This window comes from Myzus persicae, unplaced genomic scaffold (assembly GCF_001856785.1).
Source record: "Myzus persicae strain clone G006 unplaced genomic scaffold, MPER_G0061.0, whole genome shotgun sequence".
Taxonomy (NCBI): Eukaryota; Metazoa; Arthropoda; class Insecta; order Hemiptera; family Aphididae; genus Myzus; species Myzus persicae.
Window position 1 is genome coordinate 977,898 of NW_019102520.1, and position 27,702 is coordinate 1,005,599.

Here is a 27,702-nt window from a genome sequence, read left to right on the forward strand (position 1 = left end):
AATGTATTACTTTATACTAGTAATGTTATACTTATATATTTATGTACATAATTTAAAGTCTAAAGTATAGGTAGATTGTATTAAACATACATTAGGTACCTAATTATAAAAATTAAATTACTAAATAAGAATGATATATTGATTTTTTTTTAATCTCATGAGAGATTATTGGTTTTTGTTGTTTTAAATATGATTTACTAAACCATACAACATAAAGTACTTGATTAATAGTTTGCATTCTCTTTATTTTAAAGACCTCCTGTAGTGTAAAAACACTTTGCCTATAATAATTTTGATCGGTTAACTCAATCACTCATCGCTTTACATTCGCCTACACTAATTCATTGATCACTTACAATCAAAGATGTATAGCAATAATGATATTGATAAAATATCAGTCAATTGAAATCCTTCCTTTCATTATATTTTTTTAGTATATTATTACTTACTATTATAACTCTATTTTTATGTAGAACCTACAAAACATTCAACTTTTACTATTTAGACACATGTCAACAGTATATATATATTCCACATATAATACAAATAATAAAATAAAGCGAGAGGTAACATTGAAGGCGTGTACTTAAAAGTTATAGTACCTACCTCATTTTGGCACTTTGCTGGTGGCATATACATTACTTATTTTCATGGTCGGCCCCTTTCACTATACTCACTGAGTATATTATTTCAATTTTGAGTTGGAAAAAAAGTCAGATTTATACTTATAGGTATATGGTATATTCGAATGGTACTTTTTTACATACAGAATCCACTTGGTAGCTTTAATTTATTATTTTAAATCGGCATGTGACGTGTATGTCATCGTACCAAATACCAATAAGTTAGGTATATAAAACGTTGACAATTTTTAAACTAAATACTATAATACGACTTTTTAGAGTTCATTTTTAAATGTGGCATATAAATCATTTTAACTGTATACCTAAAAAAAAAATATATTATTAGTAAATTATAACATAGGTGCACTTTTATGTTACTACTTTACTTATAAAATTGATACTATTATTTTAAATGTTATTGAAGATTCCAAGTGAATCAGTCTAGACCCCATCCCCTTCTTACAACTTGATTCTCCGGACTCCGGTATTAAAAAAGTAATATTTGTAAAATATTATAGACATCCCATAATTCCCTGAAAGGCAAACAACATTTCATTCATATCATAATACCAACAGTCTCGAGGGTCGAGATGACTTTGGGGACTTAATACTTAATTGCTTACAGTTCTTAATATAGACCTTCACAAAGGTACACAATAATTTGAAATGTAGTAGGTCGCAATATACATTTTTACTTTTAGGTACCTATATAGTATAACACTATAACACATTGTTGTATTTGAATGAGTTTTTAATTAATATTTAATTTTAGGTCTTTACACTGTACCCACGGCGCACCACAAATCACAATAGGTTTATACAGTGAGCGCTTGCAGTTCAAACAATGAAGTCGTAATAAGTGTAAGTTTATAGTTTTTTTATTATTATTTTTGTAATCGGAATGGATTTGGAACGTAGCAGCGTATACAGTATAAGACGTACCAACTACCAATACGTTTCACGTAGGCACCTATACCGGTCAGAACGATTGCACGGAGTAAAATATTATAATAATGTGGCATAATCATTACGCGGTGACAGGACGGGCCTCGACGGTCTTTGTCTTTGTGATTTTATCGTCATGTGCGTGCGAGCGATATAAAAATTAAAATATAGGTATACCCGATCTTGTATTCGGCCGAGTCATAAAGAACTACAGGCGCGTGTGTTATTGTTATTTATTATTTGTTATTTGTTATCTGCGGATTTGCGTGTTAGCGTCGTCGTGTGGCACATGTCAATTTACAAGGGTGTGCTCACGGAGGGCGGTAAATGATAAAGGTGTCATATCCTCCTTTAGCTTTTTTTTATTTCTCATCATGTTAAAATTAAAAATTCATATTTTCAATATTGTGTTGGCATGATTTTTAGGGGGAAAGCGGCTGGAATTTGGTAAAAGGACTATGATGACTGGAGAACCCACTACAAGACACCTAAGTGACTCTGGTGGGGAGAATTTGTTTTTTTTTTGAGGGGCAAGGGAGAGGCAGGCTCCTCAACAACTTCCAAAAAAACACAACATTACGATTTGTAATTTCAACCTCTAATTCCTGGTTGCACAAACAATCTTATTATCATTATTTTTTTTTCATTGAACTTAAGTCCGGCAACTATGGCCATTAGCTGTTTGTAGGGAGGGGGGACGGTTGGTTTTAGAACACGTATTGCATGTGTGGCAAGGCTTTTGTTGCTAAAAATCCTGGGGGGTCACCCATCTGGGAGCTAGTAACGCCGGCCGGTAGGTACACTCATAGCGTTTCCACATATTGAGCGTACAACTGCGACTCACCAAGCCAAAAAATAATTATTATTAACATATTATAACGAGTCGATAGTGAGCTAATGGTCTCTTAAATATGATTTAGCCACATATGATTAAACCCGACGATTAAACAAACCAATTTTTTATGCAGCCCGGTACATACCCGTAACCCGTGTCAATAGAAAAAATATCTAAAACATCATATAATATAATATATTGTGATTTGTGACCATAAATATCAATTTCTCTACGTGCATTTATTAAACATGAATTGCACAGCCTATCGCATCGCAGTCATTCTTGAATGCATTATGAAGATATGTTTTTACTTTCCTTAGAGTTGAAAAACCTCTCTCTGTGAAGCGGTGCTTACTAGTAAAGTTGTCAATACATAGTCATTCCTATTGAATTTGATAGAATTGGTCGTGGCCCCCCTCGTCGCTCCCTCGCCGGAGTTGCGACTGTTCATCGCCCACCCTGGTGGCTGGAGAAGCCGACCGACAGAAGAAATCCTAAATTCCTGAATCCCACAGCGGTAAGTCGTGCTGCTCAAAGTGAGGGTCGGGCGGTCGGTCGCGTCGCGCAAAGTCCAAATATGGCGTTTGTATTGCCCCGCGAAATAATAATACACAAACAGAACGGACGGACGGGAGGACAGGCGCGCGTAGCGGTGGCGACGGTATTCTCGTCTCGTTTTGTTTTTACTGTTTCTCTTTCCGTCGCGTCGCGCATGCGCCATCGCCGCAACGTCGTCGGCCGACCTACGGGCCTCGGCCGAGGTTAGTTTAAAAGAGCACTCGTCATCGTGTGCGCAGTCCAATACGTGTCCGCAGTCCGAGAGAAAAAAGTACATCCAGCGGTCGTATTCCGTTTTTCTCTATTTTTTCCCCTCTCGCCGTACACCTGTAGGTACAGAATTCAAACGCCGACCGATCAGCACCGTCAATTTAATTTATTGTTCACATATTTTTAACACGCATGTGCATAATAATAGAAATCGTCTAGTAATAAAATAACATAAAACCGACGAGTGCGACGCGCGTTTACAGATAACACGGTTAGTCCGTCTCTCTAGTCCGTATAAAAACACAGAACTCCACACACACTCACACACACACACGTAACATAAATCATCGTGACAATAACGCATTGCGGTGTAGTATCATTTGTCGTCGCTAACGTCGTCGTCACCGTTCAAGTAAAACGCGAAAAATGTTAACAAGTCTCGTTTGATATCTACACGAAGGGACCTAGCCACTCTTCCGTCGCCGATCTAATCGTCCGGAGAGAATCCGTAACCTGCCCACCGACCACCACAGCCGGTGTCCTCCACACGTCGTCGTCAAACGACAAAGTTTCCATGAAAATGACGGAAATGAACGCGGTCAACACCCAGAGCATCGCCGACTATTTGGCGCAATTGCTCAAAGACCGCAAACAAATCACCGCGTTTCCAAACATGTTCATGCACGTCGAACGGCTTATCGACGAAGGTAATTACTAATATCACTATGATTTTTTAGCTTTTTTTATCACGTTACTCTTACGCCACAACCGATCGTTGATTAGTTGGTCATTCGGTACCTAGTGACTATAAAAGCGTTTCCTAATCGACTGAATTCGCCTTTAAAACAAATAGTTGTGACTTCGTAGTCCGCCCATTTGCATTTGGCGCCGCTCGATTAATTATTAATAACTTTGTGTTATTATTATCATCATCAACATATTATTTATCATCAACATCGCCGTCATCCGTGCTCGTCGCCGCCTCGTGATAAGAGGTGATCTCAGCTGATTTTTAGTGTCAGCGGCGGCCAGCGCGCGTTTTTAGTTCTCATTTTTGTAGGTCGCGCGTTTTTCGTCGCTACCGCCGCCGCCCGATAAACACGTCGTGTCGGCGCGAGCTCGCTGGCCGGCGGGGATAGCGGCGTGCATCTCGTTTTTCCCGTTTTGCCCTCCGCGCAAGCCTACTCCACACACACACACGCACACACACCCACCCGAGTCTATTTTCGTCGTCCACGTTCGTTCCCTGTGCCCCGGCCATCCATCTTGTCCACGACGACCAGTGAATAAAACATATAATCGTAAAACACTGCGTCCGGGGGATCACTCGCTACCCTGGACTAAGCACCTTAAGCCTTTTCACGATCATGTAATGGCTAATATTACGATAGAAAAAAAGGTTCGGTCTCGTGTGTTGAGTAATTTTATGCGTGCGCGTGCGTATGTGTGTGTGTGTGTTTACGAGCTAGCTCAAGTGAAGGCCGCACGCGCGCTCAAAGACGTTGCCATTTACGTGCCGCCGCCGCCGTTTCGTGTGCGTGTGTGTGTGTTTCTATGTGCGCGCACGGATTCGGTTTCACGACCGGAATGCGGCGGCGGCGGCGTCGGCTGGCGGTGGTGGTGGTACCACACCGCTGGCCCACGTGCTCTACAGGTGCCGCCGCCGCCGATCGCTGCGCGATCTGTGCACCTGTGCGCAGGGATCGTAACGATGGCTGGAACGGCGACAGGGCCTTGCCCCGGATCGGCTCCACCGTACAGTTGCCCGCGGTAGATGCCGGCCCGTAACTCGTGAATCTCTGCCGTCCTTCCCGGGCCGTCTCCTAAAGGGTTTTCCACACACATGGGAGCTTGCGTTGCGCAACAAGTGGGCATCAAAGCCGCACCCCGCTCCACCGCGAACGCCCCGACTGTCGCCTTAAAATGGGAACGCGCTCGTTCGTACAATAAAACCGCATAACGTTGTTTTACATATTATTATTATTGTTATTATTATTATTATTGTTTTCCGCCTTGCCTCGAGTGTAAAAGAACATAGTCAACACAATTACGAGGCGGCGGCAATACCATAAATTATAATATACTACGTTATAAAATTAATATTCGCATCGTTATTATTAATTATTATTGTAATTATTATTATTATTTTCTCTGTTCGTCATTATTGTGGTCTTATCCCGAAGCAGCTGGAGGTGTGGTATTCTTTTGTCACTTGTTTGATAAGATCGGTGGCAGCCGTGGGAAAAATAGAACTGGAGTGATAAAATTTGGAAATGCTGCTGTCGTGTGTAGGTCTCAAATGCAGCGACGGAGTAGTGGTATTTCAATATTAAATTATCTATTAATGGCATACTATTATGGGTGGTGCGCTTTTTTGTGTAATTTTTTCAAACCAAATACTGTGGACATTGGTTAGAAATTATTATGTCATTTGACCTCTTCTTTATAAACTACTTCCAGTGCCATTGCGATTGAGAAATGTCAAAAAAATAATATGTGTCCCAACAAATATTTTAAAATCATAAACTAGAAGAAAAAAATTGATTACCGTGATTGACCACACCTCAGGTCCTCTTAGTTTTACAAGGATGTCCTGGATACCGAATTGTATAGATTTTTCCAAAATATATCGTAAATGTGTTTTACGAACGACCACGGTATTGAAATGTGTTCTTTTACTCGGGGTGAAAATGATATATTTAAATATAGCGTTTGCCCACTATCGAAAAAACGATTTCGCGTGTTCGAACTTCCAAAAGAGTACAACGCATGTATTCGTATTATGACCGACGCATGACTCAAAACAGTCGACAGCGCGAGCAGTCAGAGTACTGTTTAGTACACTCACTGGCGAATTGCGATATGCGAAAAATGCGTGATTAAGTCTTATCACTAACATAAATGAAATGCTATTTAATTTTAATTTAGAATATTAGATTGGTTAATTTTGTATTTTCATCTTAAATATCTTCGTTTAAAAACACTCAATTAGATATCGTAAGTTTAAATGAATTAAAATAATCGATCTGCGTATTTAATTATGTATTGTATTTTATATTCATTATTACCATAGTTTATTATATTTTAATGCACAGACTTAGATTGTCGTCCCATCTTGTTAAATGGCGATAAATCCCTCAAGGCTTCCTATTAAATGTGTATGTAAATCTCGATAATATTATCGTCGTTTCTCAAAGAACGATTTTTATTTTGTCAGAAAAAATAATCATACACGTTTCAAGGGGATTCGTTTACTACATATGAATAAAGAATGTGTTGAAAAACTTCAAAATTGCGTCATGTTTATTAATTAGTTTAGCATCATTCATTTAAAAGTACGCATAATATACCTACTAGTATGCTTCTTTTAAAAATGTATCCACAAATCTAAAAAAAACTATTACACATAGATAGAATAAGTTACAACAATATCAACCTGACCTAAGTTACTCTTGTCTTTTATTGTCTTTCATTGACTTATTTCTTGTTTTAAATGTATTTTCATTAGGTACCATTTTTCATATATTATATTTATATTTTGTGTTTAACTTTTATTTTATCTTAAAGATATAATATAATGTAATAAAATATAGTTACCTTACCTTTTTAGGGATTAAATAAGTTCAAATTTGCATTGTATCAATAATAAATATCAAAATTTAACATATCAATAGTTACTTACGTTCTAAATATGATATAAGTTCAGTGATATGTATTATAAAAATCGATTAAGTGGGCTAATACAACATGTACTTTATCTCTTTTATTATTCTTGTATATTGAATATTCAATGATAATATTTTGTACTAGTAGTCTTGTGAGTTTACTCATTTTAAATTTCAATACATTTTTAAAATGTATAATATAGTGAAATAGTTTATTTTACTTTGTATAGGTTTAATTTTATCGTCAAAATTCATTCGAGTGCTTGTTAGTTTTATTCTACTGCAGTTTTGTGTATGTTATCAATGTTTGAGTGGAGTAGATAAATAAATTAATAACGATTGGAAATTCCAAATTGTCAACAAAAAATGTGGATAATACTAAATTTTGTTCGGTTTTTACTTTGGACCTTCAATGATTTGGGTTTAATTTTTGTTGGTTTTTTCTTATATAAATTAGGTACTGTGTCCATTTGAATTTATTATGTTGCAATTTACATAATTTATGGCAAAGAACTTTTTCATAAAATCAATTGTCCAGAGAAAGTATAATAGTAATAAAGTATGCTCGACGAATAAATATTATCATAATTTTTTAGTGTTTTTAGAAGATAACTATATTATATATCGTTATAATTAAAATTTGTGCTGCGTATTGTGTTCGCCGGGGAATTTTGATGTAGTTCGAGATGAATATTGTAGGTATATAAGATAACGGCTAGCCGCATCGAATTCCAGCTTTCTAATCCAATTCGATGTGAAACAATAAGGGGGCCTAATTTGTATCTTTATTTTTATTAGTACTACCTACTTTTGACAAATGCTTTTTACGTGTTTTCGTCGACGGGAAACATGACGTGTACGTTATTAGTTGTATTTTATAAGATAATCGTCAGACGTATAGAGTGCATTACAAAAAAATATGAACTATCGCATCTTATGATAAACTCATGATACATACTTAGTTTTCGGTTTCGTGGGCGAGTTGTGTTAATATATGTATTACATAGGTATATATATATATTATTATGTACTATATAGTGGACGTTCGGCGGCGTACAATGTATAACATGTAAAGTAACGATCCGATTTGCGCACAGTTGACTCAATGATATTAATATTGTATGTTATAAATTATAATATTATGTTCTCGGGGACGCCACCGCCGCATGACGATATTAATGTCGATCAAAGCTATACGGGACCGCGAGATCAACGCGGTTCGTTAAGCCGCAGCCCGAGGCTGTATAATACGTACAGTGTTCATCGTAAGATACGTAAGCAGAAGATTGTGTATGGAATATATTATAATACGATAATATTATCTAGTGCGCAGCAATTATATGTTTATATATAGCGAACATGGTTTTTGCGGTGCGGCGTATCTACCTACCTACCTACCTACCTACCTAACTATACCTACACAATACCCGTCGACTGACGACGACGGCGGTGCTGCGAGTGTAATGTGTCGTGACGCGCATATGTCGCTGCATTGCGAAAGTACACAGCTAGTCTTTGATCTGAGTTTTCTTAACGCTCGAAAAAAAGACGACGCCGTTAGATTTTCTGCGCCATTTGTCGCAGCCGTCGGCCAAGCCTTAGGACTATATCATTAGGAGATTAATTATTATAGGAGTTGACATTTTCCGGAAATTCTGGTAATACCCGAAATAACATTATAACGTTCCAGCTAGGGCAAAATTGACCCAAGGCTGTTGAGTTTTGTGTTTTGTTCTGTTCGGCGGCGGCGTTGCAGTTTTTCGCCATCCCGCTGATTTGAATAATACGCCTTTCAATGATAATACCCAGTGGTCGTATGTTATTATTATCGTTATACGTCGTTATATTATAATATGTCTGTCGAGGATATATTTTGATAATGTTATAAAACGCGTTCGTGGCGGAGGTCGGCCAAAATGTGTTGTCCGTGAATGACTTGAAAAGAAAGCGAATGTTTCTTAAATTCTCCCTCCGTACATGTGATTCATTCGTTTCAACAAAACCTCGTTGCACAATATTTCGCCTTTAGAGACCCTCTTCGAGAATTGTTCCTCGATTTGCAGTCGCCCCCGTGTATGAGGTGCTACAGGTGTTGTTGTGTGCACGCGCACACCCTTTGAGGGCCGACCTACATTACAAGTGTTAAACCCCTCCTTAATCACCGTTTTTTAACCACTTCCGCTCCCCGAATCCCGTGCAAATTGCATTCGCCCTTGGTGCTACAAAACACTACTACACCTTTGCTGTGTATTATGTATCACCGTTATCATTATAATTCTCGTTGATTATTATTATTGTTACCTGGAGCATGCTGAAGCACATAAAATATTATCTCCGAAGTCCTATATGTATAGTGTTAGTATATAACGGTAATAAATGGTAATAACATAAAAATATGTCTATGAAGATTGCGAACCTATGTGTCACAACTCCATAGGTCGGTACTCGGTGCACATATGTGTGTATATAATTTTCAACAAACCAAGTGCCACTGACCTGCATTACTATCTATGGATGTGGTTTGAAAGTTCTAGTCCTCCTCCGTCGTCTCAGCCGTCGCCAGTCGCCAGTTTCCATACACTCATATAATAACAACCAGATGTGCTTCGCTCGACGGCACCGCGGTGCTTTCACACGATCGCATTTCCTTCTTTATGCTGCGAAGTCATCACCATATCATTAGAATTTCGGAATTCAAACAACATTATTAACATTACTAGTTTATCAATTTCATTTTAGATCGGGTCCAAGAAAGAGGAATTACGTGATTCGTTTGTTTTCATTCGAATACTTTTTTTTCGGAGAGGAGAGGCTTCTAAAAGCTCTGTAACGGGTCTATAGTTGACACTTATAAAGTCGCATTTTATTTTTTCTGCAGTGGTTTCCTTATTGTGAACATGTTATTTTTTAACATTATGTTAAGTAGACAGCATTACTGAACAAACAGTAGAAACCGTGGTTTAAACAAAAATCCTCTAAAAGACGTTTTTTGAATGCAATTGTGTAAGTACCATCATTGTTTTCAAATGTGTTACATCAGCAAACACCATCATGAATCAGGTGAAGCTAGGTTTAACAGTATCCAGTCTGACTTTTTATATGTTATATTATGTGCACAGTCGTGTTACGTCGTTTGTATACAGTGCGATGGTCGATAATCTTTTACGGGACACAAAAAACGCTACACTGACGAAGTAAATCTAAAATGACCGATAATGATAAAAATGTTATAATATTATGCACCAGCAAATTATTAGTCGTCGTTTATCTAGTCGCTGTACATATATTTAATAACAATATATTGTGTATATATATAATATAGATATATAGGAGGTTATAGTGTAATACAAGGTGCGCTGTGGGTGTACACGTATAGCCCGGAGCGTTTTGATATATTATTTTAACGAGTGAAAAATTTGTTTTGGCTGGTCCACATGCCAAAAAAGGGACTGGTCACCGAGCCTGTAATTTTCTAGTGTCCGCGATTGGAAACCGCACAAGAAACCGGAATTTATATTAGGTACATCGTGTATACGTATATATACGTTTACGAGCAAATCTCATCGCCGCCGCAGCCAGATGACTAGAATGGAGTCTTTTCGACATCTGAGTAAAAGTCTTAGTGTTACGCGACGGAATTAAATTTCATAATATAATATATATATCAAGCTATACATCCTATGATTCCACATTTTAGCCACAGATACAATGCATTATTGTGTATGCTGTAAACCTACGTTTTGAGTACTCACTATTAAATTAACTTCAAAGTTGTAATTATTTTTCTCCGAGACTAAATAATAATGTTCGCTTTATCGAATTAAATAATTGTTTAATCGGATTTCTATGTACGTATATAATAGTGTGCCACAATTAATTTTGCATGAAGTTTTTTAAACGGGTCATATAAGCACAGTTTTCGATAAATAGGTCAAAGTAAATTTAGTGACTAATTTTTATTTTTTCATGTTATTTTAATTTGTGCTCGTTTATAAGTTTATTATGCGCACATGTGACGTCACATTACAAATCGGTTAAAAAACCACGTGATTAACAATGTATTTTTTAAAAATGGTATACCTTTATTCGCTCTATATATTATTACTATTATTATTATACATAAATGTGCAAAATGTATGTATGATAAACTATGGTATGCGTACCAAACTTATTGTTTCTCTTCGCCCACGTTTACACTAAAATGTCATAGTCGTAAGTCGTTACTCATTACAGTCGAGAAATGTACAATATATATTTATGTTCAATTTTCACGCGCGTATCTATTGTATGTCAAACAATTTTCGTTGTTATAAATTAAAATAGCATTTCTGTGTCAAACGTTTACCCCAGCCCCGTATTGTATAAACGGCTAATATAAGTACAACACGAGATCTATGTCGTTCATTTTAACGACTAGAGAACCGTTAGTAGGCTTCTTGTGATTTGTCAATAGTCATCACACGTGTAGCGCATAAACAGATGAATTTCCATCGTGTACGGATGGGAAATCAATTTCTGGTAACTCGTGGCCTTGGGTGCGGTTGGGGGGAGGGGGTAATGTTGATTGTCGTTTAAAACCAATTTGTACATATGTTTTTGTATTTGAACTCGGCCGTAGCAATTGTTTATTTAATTTAAAAATAATTGTATTCCGCCATTTGTAATATTCGTCCAAGCAACAACAGCAGTAGCAGTGAAACACCAATAGACCATATGTTTGTTGATTATTTTGATTTTTTTATGCTCAGTCTTTCGCCGTCGCCGTCCCACCGTCTTGTTAAATCGCGGTAAATCCCTCAAGGCTTTTTCTTATGTACGCTGAGCGATTCATGCTCGATAAATATTGTCGTTTCTCAAAGAACGGTTTTGTTTTATATTTCGTTAAAAAAAAATACTATGTACCGAGGGGATTCGTCGTCCGTTTATAAATAAAGAGTGTGTTGAAAAAGTCAAAATGGCGTCACAGCAGATGCCAAGTGCATCGCGTCTATTCTTGGACCTGGCGTCTGCATTGCGTGTGTGTTTTCTCCCCTTCGAAGGACTACAGCGTATACCAACGCATAGAAGGTTGAAAAAAACACTGAAGCACACGCGCGCTCGCTCGTAATAATAATGTACCCTGTTACGAAAATAACAATTTTTTGGTCAACGCCCGCATACGCAGTAAACTATTAAATAAATTCATTATTATTAATACAACCCCGATGATAGGGGTTGTTTAATTTTTCACCATGTGCAAATACCCGTACGGCCGTACGACCATAAATAATTAATGTCCATTAGTATTTTTTATTATTATTAACGACAATATAATAACAATTTGATAAATAAAAACTACGACAACAGCGTACATATTTATATATGTATGTATGTATGTATGTATGTATGTATGTATGTATGTATGTATGTATGTATGTATGTATGTATGTATGTATGTATGTATTTATGTTGTATGTATGCATCGTGTAATGTGCGCGCGTTTTAGCCTTGACGGACGGAAAGAAAGAAAGGCGGCGGCAGCGGCATCGATGAGATTGGTAATTCGAGACACATCGCGCGACGGAGAACAATGTGAAAACGATATTTTATATAGATGAACATGTCACACTCGTCGACTTCTTAGTCGGCGGAATTGTGTATTGTTTTACCCGCTCGCAATCCCCTCCACTGACTAGAGAAATGGTTTTACAAAATAGGCAACGGGATTTGTAGGTATTAGCTGTACACACTACACATATATAATAATATGTTCGTTTGTGTACTTACTGCGATACTTGTAAGTTATTCGTTCCCGTCTTCCCGACTTGGCATTGACCCTTCACGACGATTCCTCCCTTTTGAGAACCACTGAACTGCGACGATGCAGTACATTTTTTTTCGTTTCGTATTATATTATGTACACGTATGTATGTAGTATGAAATGTAATATATAAATAACAATAATAAATGATTCAACCACCATATAGAGAATACGTGGTAACGTGCCTTAAACATTACACACACATGTTTTCGTCGGGAAGACAAAGCACGGAAATCTCCTCGTGATGATGCATCCTGTGTGCTATATATACAGTAGTTTAATATTTACAATATTAGAACCGCTATGATTTAGAGGGAATGAAAATATTAACTCTTAAAGATATAGTATTAACAACACTTAAAATAATCTTTTAATGAGAACCAAACGCGCACAAACTGTATTTTTTTGGCACTCGTTTTGGTTTTAGATGACATTTTTAAATGCAGAAAGCAGAACGTCACATAAAATGCATAACAAACGTGTTTTTAAATGAGTCGCGTACAATTTTTAGACTTATGCATCTATTTTTTGTTACTATTTTAACTTTTTGTTATAATTATTGTACCTACAAATTCTACACACTGACGTACTCAACAATGTTTTGGTATAGAGCGCGATGGCTTTCGTATTTATAATAACGTTCATATATAACTTTAATAAAGCTTAAATTGATAATCCATTTTGCATCAATATATTATCAGCAACGTGGAGCAACGCATGCACCAACAGACAACGTATATATTAGCTTCTATTACTATATGTATAACGTCAGACAAAATGATTTTTTTTTGTGAAAGTCTGCTCTTCAAACGCTGAAAGTGTTCCACCATACAACAGATGGTACCAATATATAATATAATTGTGTACGGTTTTGTTTTTAAATCCGTTTCTCGATCGACTAGTTGCACCATGCAACTGCGGTGACCGCGGTACTGGCGTACTGCAACAGCAGGTTTATGGTTTCCATAATATTATATTATTATATTCCGTTTGAAAACGATCGGCAGCCGCCGTGGCTTCTTCGACGCCATTCAGTTCACATTTCTTATAGGGGCTGTGCTGCACACCGAGCACAGATTTCCAGTCCCCATCCCCAATATGTAAGAAAATGATAATACGGTGTTCGTCTACTTATTATTTTATTATTGTTATTCGTATTTGGAAAAAAAATAAAGGGTTCTGTTTGTCGAGACCTTGATGCGTGCGTCTCCCTTCCCCTGGTTGTGCTGCTCAGGCAACCGGTTTTTATTACTCGCATTATAAATACGTTCGGAATCTCCTCCCGGGGCCGGTTTCTCGGCCGCCGTACAACTGATGTTTCGATAAACACACAGCAGTACCACACAGTTACCACGTACGTAGACGGTCGTCGGCTCACGTGGTGGAACAGCAGCGACGGCGAGGTGTATCTCGTATTATATATTTGTATGGTCAAATGGCAGAAAATGAAAAAAACAGTCTATTTCGATTTACAATAATTTCGTCGTCGTCGTCGACACCGGTAGCGTGTGGGTGTGTTGATATGTGTGTGTGTTCGTGTGTGAGTATGTGCGAGAGAGTTGTGTGTCCGGCGTGTGGGACGTTTTCCTACTCCTTCTCATATATACACCTTAAAAACATAATAATATATTAAATGGTAATAAAATAACAATTTGTACACGCCTGTGCGCGCGATTCTTCCACGCCGAGTCATCGGAGGAAACCAGCCCGACCTTTGAATAGATTTATTCATGATAATATCATATTATTATATAATTTCCGCGCGCCCGCTCGTCGTCACGGCCTATAGTCAGCGGGCCGGCTATGATGTTGTTTCAGTGTGTATATTATACGCTACGCCGCCGACCGCCCACCGCCACCGATCTGGCGAGATCCGACTGGCTCTTTTGGAGTGTGCTTTTTCCTTATTATTTTGACGACGCTGGTGTGTCCGTCTTTAATTGATCGGAATTGAAAAGAACAAAACGTTTGAGTAATCGCATAAATTTGTTGCAGCGCACCCGGTTGTCGAGGGGACACCACCCAAACCGTCGAATCCGAAACTTATCGTTTTACTTTGCGTTATTATTATTTATTAGTTGTTATTACGTTTATAATATCCTACTATCTTAGTTTTTGATGCCTCGTTTTGTATACGAGAACGAAACACGCTCGTTAGCGTTATTCGGATTGAACGAAGCAATGGTGTGATGTCAACAGTTGTAGTATACACATAATAATTTTTTTCAATTTCTATGTCGATAGCGAATTCAAACTATATATTTTTTACACTTCGTTGACATAAGTTTTTTATTTTTACTTCAATAAGCATATTTTCGCATTGGCTCTATTGTTTTATTTTGGCGCACCGAATATACTCTGACAATAACTGTGTCTCGATATACATATCAAATATACATATATTTCATCAACGGAAAGAGGTATAGTTTACAGTTTTACTCGGTACACATAACATTATAAAACAATATGGCTGCGATTATTTGTCTGCTTCTTTTTCTGAAGGCCTGGTAAATTTTTTATGGGATCCTTATTTTTGTATTTGATTACTGTTCGCTGTTGTTATTGGCACGATAAGTCAACCCTCGACCCTGTGATGAACAACCCTACTGTGTTAAGACAATGGTGAACAGGTGTCTTGACGGGTTTTTATTGGACACGGTGGGTTTAAAATTACTGTCGTGGTTGCGTAGGTGTGTACAAACAGCAAATAGAAAGAAAAAAACATGATTATATTACATTTTTTTTTATTTTACCGAGTCATACACTACATGCAATACTGCAATAGGCTTTGGTGTTATAATTGTTACAAAATAAGTAATAACCGATGTCGTCGTTTGTCGTACATATTTTTTTGCTGTACGCCGAAAACGATTATATTTTTTACAAGCTACAAATTTACGGTAAAATAAATATGTGAAAATTATTTGGAAAATAACCGATGACAAGCACTTATATAATATCATATCGAAACCATTAATACCATTATTATAGGTACTATGTAAAAGGAAACATTTCCCCGTATATTTTATTTTAAATACACCTGAAATTAAACACAATATTTCCGTTTTCATATTGCCGCAGCTTATTAACCAGTGGAATTCAATTTTTGTTTACAGAAATAACCAAAGTCCGGGCCAGCCTGTTCGAAGTGAACGGCGTGAAGAAGGAACCGTTGGTGCTGCCGGAACCAGACGGCGCGCCCGTCACCATTACCGAAAAAGTGTTCGTGCCAGTTAAGGACCATCCGGAGGTAAGATAGAGAGGCGTTTGATTCATTATCGTTATTACGTATTATTATTGTTATTGCTGTTTTCCGGGGGCGCGACGTAATGTCACTCGGGTATAGATGGAATATTGTTCACGCGGCTGTAATATCGTTGTCGGATATTAACCCAACTCTAAGCTAAGGACGTAATTTTCTCGTCATGAATTCTTATTATGCATTAAACAATGTTAAATATTAGTATAAGTTCGGCTCCAGCGGCTGTGGTGTGGGGTGGAGTAAACGACGCGGGTGTTGACGATGGTGTTTTAAACCGATTCAGTGCTGCTAAAAATAGTTGAAAATACCGTGTCGCCTTCGCCGCCCACGCTGCGCCATCTTACCGGTACGCATGCAGTGCCAAGATCCCGACCCGTATCGTGTGTCCTCCCCCGCTACCAGTCGGTGGGCACATGCCCAAACGACGGCCACTACAACAAAAATAAATTCGAAAATCTCACCGTAAAACAAGAATGAGGAAAAAACATTCAACTTGCGCTCTTTCCGCTGAACATTTTCTCGTCACGGTGAATGTAATAATATTTATTATTATATCCGTAATCAACGATTTTCCGTACACTATACTACCTCACATTAAACAACACGTTGTGCGAGTAGGGGGAGGGGGTGGATAATCCGAAGGATGACCACCAAACGTCTATGGGATAATGAAATCACCAGGTATACTGTTTTCCCCGTGTTATCATATTTAATATATTTCAATGTTTTTTATTATATTAAAAAAAAAATGTGAGTTAGTAGTTAAAAGATTATTTTATCTTTTGTCCGATTTTCGTCCAATAATGTGTGTGGCTATGTATATTTCATTCATTGTTCAAGGTCTCCGCTTCCTACATCGCTATTCTGTCTTGCCTTTTTTCGAACGTGATAATTCACGTTTAAATATTTTTACTTCGCTCTTTCACTTCTACCTTCCAGTTCGCGATTGTTTTTAACAACATACGACATCTGTACCAGATGTCTGTATGCAAAACGTCCCCTTTCCTTAGTAGCCACTTCTATAAATACGAGTCAAGTCGTCTCGTGTACATGTGTGGTTATTTACAGCCCAGTCTCATCCCTCACCACCGCCGCCGCCACCCTAGTGACGATCGGAACACCAGACGTTTACGTCCTGCTGCTTCATGCTGCTGCTCTGGCAACCCTGTTCAAAAACGAATTATTTCGAACCATTGTACCCAAGCGTGTTTCTCTTTCGAGAACGATGAGATTCATAAGAAATAATACTATACCTATTCGCCAAATCGCATCAAACCTAACAAGGCTGAAAACGTGATTTCAGTGATTCGGAATGACCTTTTTTATTAGGTAGAGAAAATGGTCGATTCTACCAGTACAGTTAGTTTTAAAACAACCTAACAATTTTGTCAATTCCAAATATTAAGTTTTAGTAACTCGAGTTTAAGTACATACTAAAACGTTTAACTAGTTAAACCAAGAATGTACGGGGAAAATATAAACGTTCCAAACAAAATTTATAAATCGTAATTTCATCAATAGTTATCATGGACACTATCAGTTGTATTTTATTTAAAAAGGTATATAATTCAGTTTTATCTGAAATTTGGATTAAAATAAAATTGAATTGTTACCGAAGACTTTTAATGTTTTTGGATAGTCCAACGTCAAGAACGATGCATAAGTTGACTAATAGCGTTCTAAATTTATCTGCGTGCCAGTTTGTCCTCGCATGTCATCGTAATAATGCATTTTGAAGTATATAATTTGCATTAAGTCAAATGTAAGTTGTTTTTTTAATTAATTAATTTCGGCTATGGAGTATCCACTAACCTGCAGTATGACGACATGTAAAAATTGATATGTCGCGGAATTGATAGTCTTAAAACTACCCGTACTAGTGGAATCTCGATTAGTCATCTCGAAAACAATGTTTTTCTTGCAATATTATTTATTAAATATAACAACAATATTCATCGTGTAGGCAGTTGTAGGTGCGTATTCAATCTGTCCAGTGCCGTAAATAATGATTAAACTGATTACAAGCTGTTTTGAGTGTGAGTCAAAGATGGCCGCTCGTAGTGACAGGTTTGTAGTGGTGATTCGCAAAGAAAAAAAACGTCCTACGACGAGAAACACTCACTCTTTGTGCCGGCCCCGGTGTTGACCATTTTTTCCCGTTTGAATCTATTTTGAAAGCACCTTAAAATAATAATTCGGGAAAAACAACAACCATCGGAAGAAATTAAAATTCATTTTTATCATGGTTTTTAAGCTTAAAATATAAACTGACTAGTGTACACTACGATGTGCTGCTTTTAAAACTATTATAAGATGTGTCATTTTTTTATTTATTAATTTATGTACAATTACACTAGGTATTATATGTTTTATGTATTATTACCACATGTCCACATATGTTTTTATAGATCCTGCTGATCAATTCATAATATCTTGCAATAGGTTAGGTATATCAATCAAAAAACAATTTTACAAGCCGTTTAGCCATTCTAGGTACCTATGTGTTTTCTTTTATTGCATTCTTCAAGAAATTCAATTATTTTGAACACGTTTGATTTAAATTCTGTAAAGTTTCTATAAATTGTTTCTAGTGTTAATAAACAATAATTTATTATTTTTATTATAACCGTGACCAAGCTTTCAACATTGTTTTGTATGAATAATGCACAACTTGTATTTGTGTCCTGTATATTATGATGCAATGATAGAAAATAAGGTAAAATGATTGTCCAATACTCATTTAGTTTGTTCTTAAAAGTGACTTTAATATTTGATAATAATAAATAAATACATTGTCGTATGCGTTTTATTTTTAATCTTTATATTTATAAAGTGTATAATTATTACTCATTGGTCATTACTTAGGTAGGTACCTATCAATATACAGATACATTTAATAATGTTGTCTGTTAACATTTTCGTAATATTTAAATATTTTACTAAAAGTAGATTGTAATTGCTATGTACCTATAGTTTATAGTTATATGTATACTGTATAGGACCTATACTATAGGTATATTGTATAGTATCTTTCAAACTGGTAAATAGACTCAAGTGTGTGAGGGAATTTTTCTTCTATATTAAAATGTATTTGGATTCTATTGAAGGTATACTATTTTTATCAACCATAAACTGTCGTAACTCGTAAGCACTTTCTGGTGGAGAAGTGTAGTTTACGTAATTCCGATTCTTATATTCTCATACCTTTTCTCCGGGAAAAAAATAATGACGTCGACGGCTGTTTATACGCTGATCAATTTATCATATTTTTTTATTATGTTCTATAGTGACAGGGAGGAAAACAGAGTTTAAATTTTATGTACTTAGTAGACTGGGTTTGGCATGTCCTTGGTACATGTGTATATAATAGTATAATATTTGTAATTCTCAACGGATTGAATGGGATGGTCCGAAAGACATGTCCGGTCGTGGATGCCCATTAATGGACGACAGTGGCGTATATATATTTTTCTAATTTTTATTTATTATTTTTATTTTGTCTACTCTACAATTGCGACCTACGCGAGTTAGGCGTTATAGCTAATAGTAATGTGAGGGAGAGGAGTGAGATTGAGACAGGAGAAAAGGAACATAATATTACTCACATCGATATAACCAATGCGGGGTTGGAGATATATACTATATAAGTGCGATTTGCATCTCGTCATCGTCATCATTATTATAATTTTATTAAAAACCCAATGAACGATGTGTGTATATCGCAGGCGTAATAATGCCATTTCCAAAATAAGTAATCCCACGCTATTAAATTTCCATATACTACCACCGTGTGTATATATTATTTTCGTCTTTTAAATCGTCGTCGTCTACACACACACACACACACACACACACATTTCTGTATGTTTATATATGTGTATGTATATATATATGCAATGTTAAAGATCATAAACGTGCCAGAGAAAACATGAGAGGACCATATGGTCGGGTTCTTTTTTAGGATCGTGACAACGCTGAATATGGCCAACAAGCAATGGCGCCCTCGCAGTCTCTACTGCTGCCGCCATTGCCTCGTGTCCTTAGTGTTGTTTCTAATTTTTTTTTCTATCCAAAATCGTTTTTCCGTTTCTTAGCAATTCTCCGTTCATTCTTATTAATAATAATAAAACCGAATGGTGACAAATACGTTTGTGTGAAACCGTCGTGTATCGTGTATATGACATTTGCATATATTATAAGTTATAAGTTTATAACATATGGTCGGCGAGAGAATACGAGGAGCTAAAATGTATGAGAGAAAGAGAGAGAGGGAGAACGAGAGAGTGTTGGCTCGCCTATAAAGAGAGGGGCTTTAATCCTTTTTTGGTGTTAGCACCGTCGTTATTCGGGTTTGGCCAAAAACGGTTCATTAGCACAACGACTATATTATTATGATGTGTGGTAGTTAGTTATTTTTTGTCGCCGCAAACCATTGTTGTGATTTGTGGTGATGCCCATTATCATCGAGTTGTTACTATATATATATATATAACAATAATTAATAATAATATATTTTATTTATCCTTAACCGGCTGTAAAATTAATTGTCGAGTCTTCTCGCATGAATTATCATTTTTTTTTCTGGCTTGTCACTTTGGGTTTTCTTGAACTCGTGAATTCCGCTAAACCTGGGGAGTACACGCAGCCACCATTTCGATGAATGTTTGACTATGTTTGTATTTAATGTATAATTTTCGACTTTGAGCAGAATTTGATTTCATGGATAGTATAACAGTCTGAAATTCATATTTTTTATCTCTGAAATGTCTGTATATAGTTTTATGCACTGTTTATTAAATATAATACTAGTATTATAATTAGTACAACGTATATTATGTGGAAATTAATCTCATTATCGCGGCGTATGTGTATCTCAGTATTTGTAACTTGTTTTATTATTTTGATAATATGCAGTATGCTGTAGCCATGTTCCGTCAATAAATTAGTAAATTTAGCATAATTATCGGCTTTCTATTACATTGAATCCGCCGAGGTCATCATAGTGTACCTACCTAAATTAATTATTATCATTCGGGCCCTACAATAACAATTTCGATGAAACATATTGATATTGTGATGCATCATTAGTCGTACATTCATGCTTAACTGTAGGGCTGTGCTTTATATTTGCAATCATTAGATGGGTATAATTGATAAATATATAAAAGTAATGACCAACGTATGCGGCATCATGGGTCACGGAGTTAGGTACAATTTAACTTCATAAAATTATTAGTTAGTGTATACTTTTATCTCGTCTGAATATTATGTATAGAGAAATAGATTATAGAATGTTTGTAGGCGACTGAGAGAGTTAATTGTGTAACTCACTCAATACAACATCAATAAGCATTTTCGTGCCAAATTGTTTTGAAAAAAAAATTATTTAAACGAGTATGAAAATACATATTAGGCGTATATTGGATTTTTTTGAAATTCTCGCCGTTTTGGAAAAATAATATGCTTCCTAGAGTATTTTAGCTTTCTTATTCGATTGAACGCCATTACTGTGGACTGTGGAGCCTGCGATCTCGGACGTTGTTATAATTACCATGCCTTGACATAATATGATATGTTAAACCGTAGTAAGAACGTTGTGGTACCATAATAATACTATATAAAGGACGAGGTGTAACCACGGTTACGCATGTCTACAGAGGAGTGCCATCCATAAAATAATAGTTAATACACAGGCAGGCTATGTAGGACTATTATTAATTATTATTGTCATCATCAACTGCTTCATCCAGCGGTGTAACAAAGGGAAATAAAAATAGACGACTACAGTCCGCGTGTGATGTTTAAAACTTGAAATTGATGTTTCGTGAAATTGTATAATTATGACCACGTTATCATCACTGTATTTTGTAGGTGTCGGTTTTGCGTCGTCGTATTGGAGGTTAGGTCTTGTTGGAAAATTTCTGGGAATTTAAAAATTAGGAAAATAATTTTTCTGAGCAAATGCGATTCCCACCAATTATTGTTTTGTATGGGTACATAATAATATAGTAGTTCCAACTATAACAATAATATTGTTACCAACCGTATGTTGTCCGTGCAGACGTTTCCGTTTTTGCACTGTAGTAGAAACTAGTCGTGGTGTGTATGGGAGTTTAAAATAATCTTTTTATGTATATAGTATACCAATTTTACTTTGTTATTTGAAGGGTTGGTAGACCAATAATTGCATTAGATTATAGCCGTTGGTCTTTTTAATTAAAAATATGTAAAAATAATATTCATTATAATATTCTGCCGTTCACAGTGCCGCAACTAGTGGCAGTGTTGGGGGTGCATTGTAACCCCAGAGATTGCTTATAATTTTATGAGAGGGCCACCAAGCTTTTGCCACTAAATCATATTAATATGTAGTATGTACACACAATAATTAATACAGTCGTATATTTAAAAGTAGTATCATCATCGTGTTATCCCGTGATATAGAGTATTGTGCAGTGCAACGAACTGATTAGGCTTTAAATAAGATAAAATTAAAAATATAGCTTGTGAAAATGACAACTTGATTTCGCCTATAATCTGTATAGATATCACTCAAATTCATACTTGTATAACATGTTCAATGTTGGTTATATAATGAGTACCTAATTGACATTCATGAAATTTCCGATACTGTCATTGAATATTGTCTGCCAATCAGCTATTAACATTTTAAATAGGTACGAAAGAATATATATTTTTTTTTTCGAAAAGATATTTAACCAGTCACTCGGCAATCAATATAAAGTTGTTAATTTTCAATAAATGTCATATATCTACATAGTTCGTGTATCGTGTATAATGTATGATAATCCAATGTTGACGGAATTAAATTGGAAAAATTCATATCTTAAAGTTAAACGAAAAAGTAACCGCAGTAATTGGTTTACTGATCTTATAATGTAATGAGCGCAGTTATTATTGGTACATCGATCCTGAAACACAAATTGTGTTTTAAGCTCAGCTGGTCCGTGTGTACACACGACGTTTAAAATGTCCTAACCAACCTAGTCGTATAATATTCATACACGCCGGTCGTAAAAAGGAAACCTCGCGTGTTTAAAATGCCATTTGTGTGTTTGAGTCAATTAGTAATATTATAATAGCGACGAGTGGATACCACTCGACTGTTTATAATCGTAGTATACACACCACGATTATTATTACTATATCATACTATATATTATGTTTAATGTATGGTGTGTGTCGGAAAGACGAAAACTAATGATTCAAGTACGTCGGTCAAAGAAATTGACGTATCCACTCGGTGCTAGCCGAGAGATAGCCGACTATATTATGGTGTATACACACGATGTTAACGTCGTTTCAAATGTCGTTATTATCTGTCGATTGGTTTCAATAGTCTTCAATAAGGCCTCAGTATATTAATCGGCACTTTACATTTATTCGTAAATCGTAATCGAAAAAACACAATATTAATATTATTAAACGTGGGGGTATCTGTTTGATTGATGGATGTTGAAACGAATTCATAACGTAATCAATTTATTTCGAAATAGATACAAAAATAAGAATTGTGCATTACAGATGCGTGTAAAGTTTGACACGAAAAAAATTAAAATACAGTTCGGTGAAAATTATACGTATCTGCTAATTGCTTTGATTTACCGATTCGTGACCAACAATTAGCATATTAAAATTATCTTATGTTTGTTTTGTGTGTCATTTTTAAATGTAGTTTCCTAATCCATAGTACGATTTTAACAAGAGATTTGTATTGTTAATTTTTAGTTCAACTTTGTTGGAAGGATATTGGGCCCACGAGGTATGACTGCAAAACAATTGGAATTGGAGACCGGATGCAAGATTATGGTTCGGGGAAAGGGTTCAATGCGTGATAAGAAAAAGGTATGTACGAAAATTAAGTGTTAAACTAAGTGTTAAATTTTGTATTGATTTTTCTTGTCTAACATAAAATATAAATATCATTTATTTGCTAACACGATTATCGGAAGTTTTTCATACAGGAATCGTAAGTAAATAAAAATTGAATAGTTTCAAGTGTTTTAACAATTAATTGTAATTATGTATGTTTCAAGGAGGAACAAAACAGAGGTAAGCCCAATTGGGAACATTTGAGCGAAGAACTTCATGTTTTGATATCCGTTGAAGACACTGAAAACCGGGCTAAGCTCAAGTTGAAGAGAGCCATTGATGAAGTGAAAAGGCTTCTTGTACCTGTTAGTTGAAATTATTTGTGTTAATCTTTTTGGTATTCAATTACATTCAAATGTTATTATTTTATTAAAGTACTAATTATTTTTTTAGGCTGATGGAGAAGATGAATTGAAGAAACGCCAACTGATGGAACTTGCTATCATCAACGGTACATATAGGGACTCAAATGCTAAAGCCTTAGCAGCAGCAGGTAAATTAAATAATAAAAATTATGATTTATGTAGTATTTTAGTCACAATATACTAATACTTGAATATTTTAGCTTGCGATGAGGAATGGCGTAGGATGGCTGTTGCAGCAGCTGCTGAGACACAGCGACTTTTGTCGCCACATGGTATGGGTGGCCTAGCCACAACTTTGCGACCACAGACTGCCACGCCATTAACTGCACCACTTATATTATCGCCACGTATCCCAACTGCCATTACTACTAGTGGTGGAAATCCTGGTGCACCCCAACTTTTATCTCCTGCTGAACATCATCATCATGCTGCAGCAGCAGCAGCTGCAGCTGGTCTTATATATACGCCGTATGCTGATTATGCCAACTATGCATTGGCTGGATCACCATTGATCACAGAATATACTCCTGCCGATCACTCGGGTGCGTTGTTGTTTGTTTGTTAAAAAAAAAGATTTATTTATAAATATATATAATATATATATATTTATATGATGTATATGATTGAATGCGCTTGGGAGACTGAGAAATCATAATTCAGGATGAAAATAATTTAAAACTCCAATTAAAATGCCCCTGTTCAAATATCACTAAACAATTATTAGTTTTTAATAAGACTGAAAAAAACACATATGAACCTAATCAGTATTTTTATTTTTCAAAGCAAACTGTTCTTGAGATATTTTTTAAATTTTAATTTATTTTTATTATTATATTAAAAGAATGTTCGGCCAGATACATGCTAATGGTTCCAGAACTACAAGGGCTCACCTACCGTCACTGGCCAAATCAACGTTAGTACCATCCTTAGTATTTGGCCATCCAACCCTTCTTTTTTATGTTTGTGAGGTGCTATCTTATTTATTATTTATGTATAATTTTAGGAATTAATTTTATTTCAATATTCCTTATTATTATTTTTTTATTATTATGATTATTATTATTATTATTATTTATATAATTATTATTTATCTTGTTTATTTTATTATGATTATGATTATTTTTTTTTTTTTTTGATTCCTTAATTTTTTGCGCGCTTTTAATCGATTTTATTACACAAAGCTTTAATTTTTTATAGTAATTATTTATAGATTTTATTTTAGTTATATACACATATATATCCCTTCTTTATCTCTGTTTCTTTCGCGTTTAGTTAGTTCAAATATTAGTCTAACTCGACTAAAATATAATTAAAAAAACTAGGTGTGTACTAATGAATTTAATACGGTAATCAAATATTTTTCCTAATAATACTCCTCAAGTACTTCCTATTGAAAAAATATAATCTTAGAATTTGTATTCTAACTGGTAAAACAATTCTAATAAGTAATAACATTCAAACAAATCCTTATTATTTCTGTTATTTTACATAGTTTTGGAATTACTAAAATAAAAAATATCTCTCATATATCTTCTTAGTCAATATTTTCAACTAACCGGGACAAATATTTACATTATTTTTAGAAATATGTAAACCAAGGTGTGACTCTAACATTAATAGTTAATACTAAAGTTTTAACAATTATAAAACAAAATATTAAAAACATTAGGACCCAAATTAACAAAATACTTGAGGGACCAAGAAGAACCACCAAACAGGTTTTTTACTCATAAGAAGAATATACACTTCTGACACCTAAAGTTCCTTAATTTGATAAGAATGAAGTACCATGACAAACACTTTTAATATTTTAATTATGTTTATATTATATTATATTATAATATTATTATAAAAAAAAATACTCAGGCTGATTATATAATTAATGTTATGTATATTTTTTTTGTGATTGTTTAGTACACATCTATGTTTAGAATTTGTTATACATAATATATAAAATATATATATATATATATTTTTTAAATTATAATTACTATTATTTTTGTACAAGTTGTAGGGGGTCGACGTTTTAAAATGGAACCTGGCTCTCTAACGGTGTTTTTATAAATGCATTACAAAAATTAATTTTCAATAAATAAATAGAAATAATATGTTTATAGCAGGTGCAGCAGCCGCGGTTGCGGCGGCGGCTCAGGTCGCCAAACAAAGAAGGCATTTGACTCAGATCAGGGATCATCCGTATCAGAGGGTTGGCACTTCGATTGTCAATTAAAAAAAAAAAACCAAAATTAAAAAAAAAGTTCTTTGAATCTGAAAGGTCAGTTGCTATTCGTTTTTAATTTAGGGTTAGACAATCATAGTTTATAGGGTATAATCTGGCGCGATTATCAAACTTCAAAGTTCCCAATTTTTTTTCAGCAATTTCGACGACCTCCACGCGTAAAATATTATTTATGCTTCTATTTTTCTAGACCTTTTTTCGGTTGTGATATTTTTATTTATTGTTTTCTCATAATTTATTTATGTATTTATGTAGGTATAATTTTGTCATTATATACCTGCATTTAATATATAAATAAATATTTATGTATTCGTTTATAGTTAATTTATATACATTTTACATGTTTTTTCGCTTGCTATGGCAGTATTATGTAGGTGTAGGAGCTACATATATATTATTAATTTGTAGATGTAACATATTTAAGTATTTTTTTCACGTATTGTGTTCTAATATTGTATTTAACAGCAAAACCGAAGATTTGTTTATTGGTGAAGGTAGTCATGTATCAAAATTATTTAAGATTACTACGAAACATCCCTTATTTTGCACTATAATATTTAAATTTAATGCATATATACAAACAGTGGAATGAAAAAAACTTACATTACTGGTTAAATAATAAAAATAATATTATCACATGAAAGTTTTTTTTTTGTCTTACTTATATGTATTATACGACATAACGCTTTTCATACATATGGTAGTAAAATATTGTACTAATAACTATTGAAATACACTTGGCAGAACTCTTATGTTTGTCACTGGCGTACTTACACTAATACAATAATAGAACATAATACTTATAGCTGCTATTTTTTTTTTTTTTTTTTAAATATTTCATTACTAACATGTTTTTTATTTATTTTATATTTAACCTCAAAAAAAGGCTTGCGGAGATCTAACATACTGGACCTTTATTTTAACACCACACAATGCAGCCTGCGGCCGAAGTGCGACGATTGCCAGACGGAACTATAATTAACAACTAAACAATATCATTCTGCGCACATATATACACACTTAAAAAACGCAATGTTGCACTTGAAATTATTCGTCTAACCAATTATCTGTCTGTCTAATCATTTTCGTATAATAATATTTGTTTTATTTATATTATTATAGTGTTTAATGTTGTTTCGTAATATTACAATTTAAAGACTAGATAGATTTTTTTGTTGAGTCCCTTGATACCTTTAAAAACATATGTATCTATATATTTGTTTATATTGGTATTGATGTCGACATTCGTTATACGCTTGTCGTCACTAGTCTTAGTATTTTTGTTTGTTTATTTTTCTGAACACTGA

At 35.0% G+C, this 27,702-nt stretch overlaps 1 protein-coding gene and 1 long non-coding RNA gene across 4 annotated transcripts; one reads left to right on the forward strand and one right to left on the reverse strand.

Moving 5' to 3' along the window:
• LOC111032383 lies at positions 1 to 6,697 on the reverse strand. The gene is made up of 3 exons (XR_002604304.1): positions 5,720 to 6,697; positions 1,010 to 1,156; positions 1 to 946 (listed from the first exon to the last, which is right to left on the reverse strand). It is a non-coding gene; the product is annotated as an uncharacterized LOC111032383 (long non-coding RNA).
• Positions 3,154 to 27,627, forward strand: LOC111032381 (protein held out wings). Of its 3 annotated transcripts, XM_022312680.1 has the most exons (9): positions 3,746 to 3,878; positions 15,753 to 15,886; positions 23,648 to 23,764; positions 23,956 to 24,096; positions 24,185 to 24,284; positions 24,357 to 24,698; positions 24,998 to 25,069; positions 26,274 to 26,431; positions 27,282 to 27,627. In XM_022312680.1, exons 1-8 carry the CDS (start codon positions 3,746 to 3,748, stop codon positions 26,384 to 26,386), a joined length of 1,152 nt encoding a protein of 383 aa, XP_022168372.1. In that variant the 3' UTR covers positions 26,387 to 26,431; positions 27,282 to 27,627. The 3 variants fall into 3 exon arrangements, with proteins under 3 accessions (XP_022168371.1, XP_022168373.1, XP_022168372.1); XM_022312679.1 differs by lacking the exon at positions 27,282 to 27,627 and having other exon boundaries at positions 3,154 to 3,878; positions 26,274 to 26,420; XM_022312681.1 differs by lacking the exons at positions 24,998 to 25,069; positions 27,282 to 27,627 and having other exon boundaries at positions 3,154 to 3,878; positions 26,274 to 26,420.
• The last annotated feature ends 75 nt before the right edge of the window (positions 27,628 to 27,702 follow it).

Coding starts and splice junctions, on each gene's coding strand:
- LOC111032381 (XM_022312679.1), top strand. CDS start 3,746: ATGAAAATGACGGAAATGAACGCGGTCAACACCCAGAGCATCGCCGAC. Junction 23,765..23,955: donor CAATGCGTGATAAGAAAAAG/GTATGTACGAAA, acceptor GTATGTTTCAAG/GAGGAACAAAACAGAGGTAA. Junction 24,699..24,997: donor TACTCCTGCCGATCACTCGG/GTGCGTTGTTGT, acceptor TTATATTAAAAG/AATGTTCGGCCAGATACATG.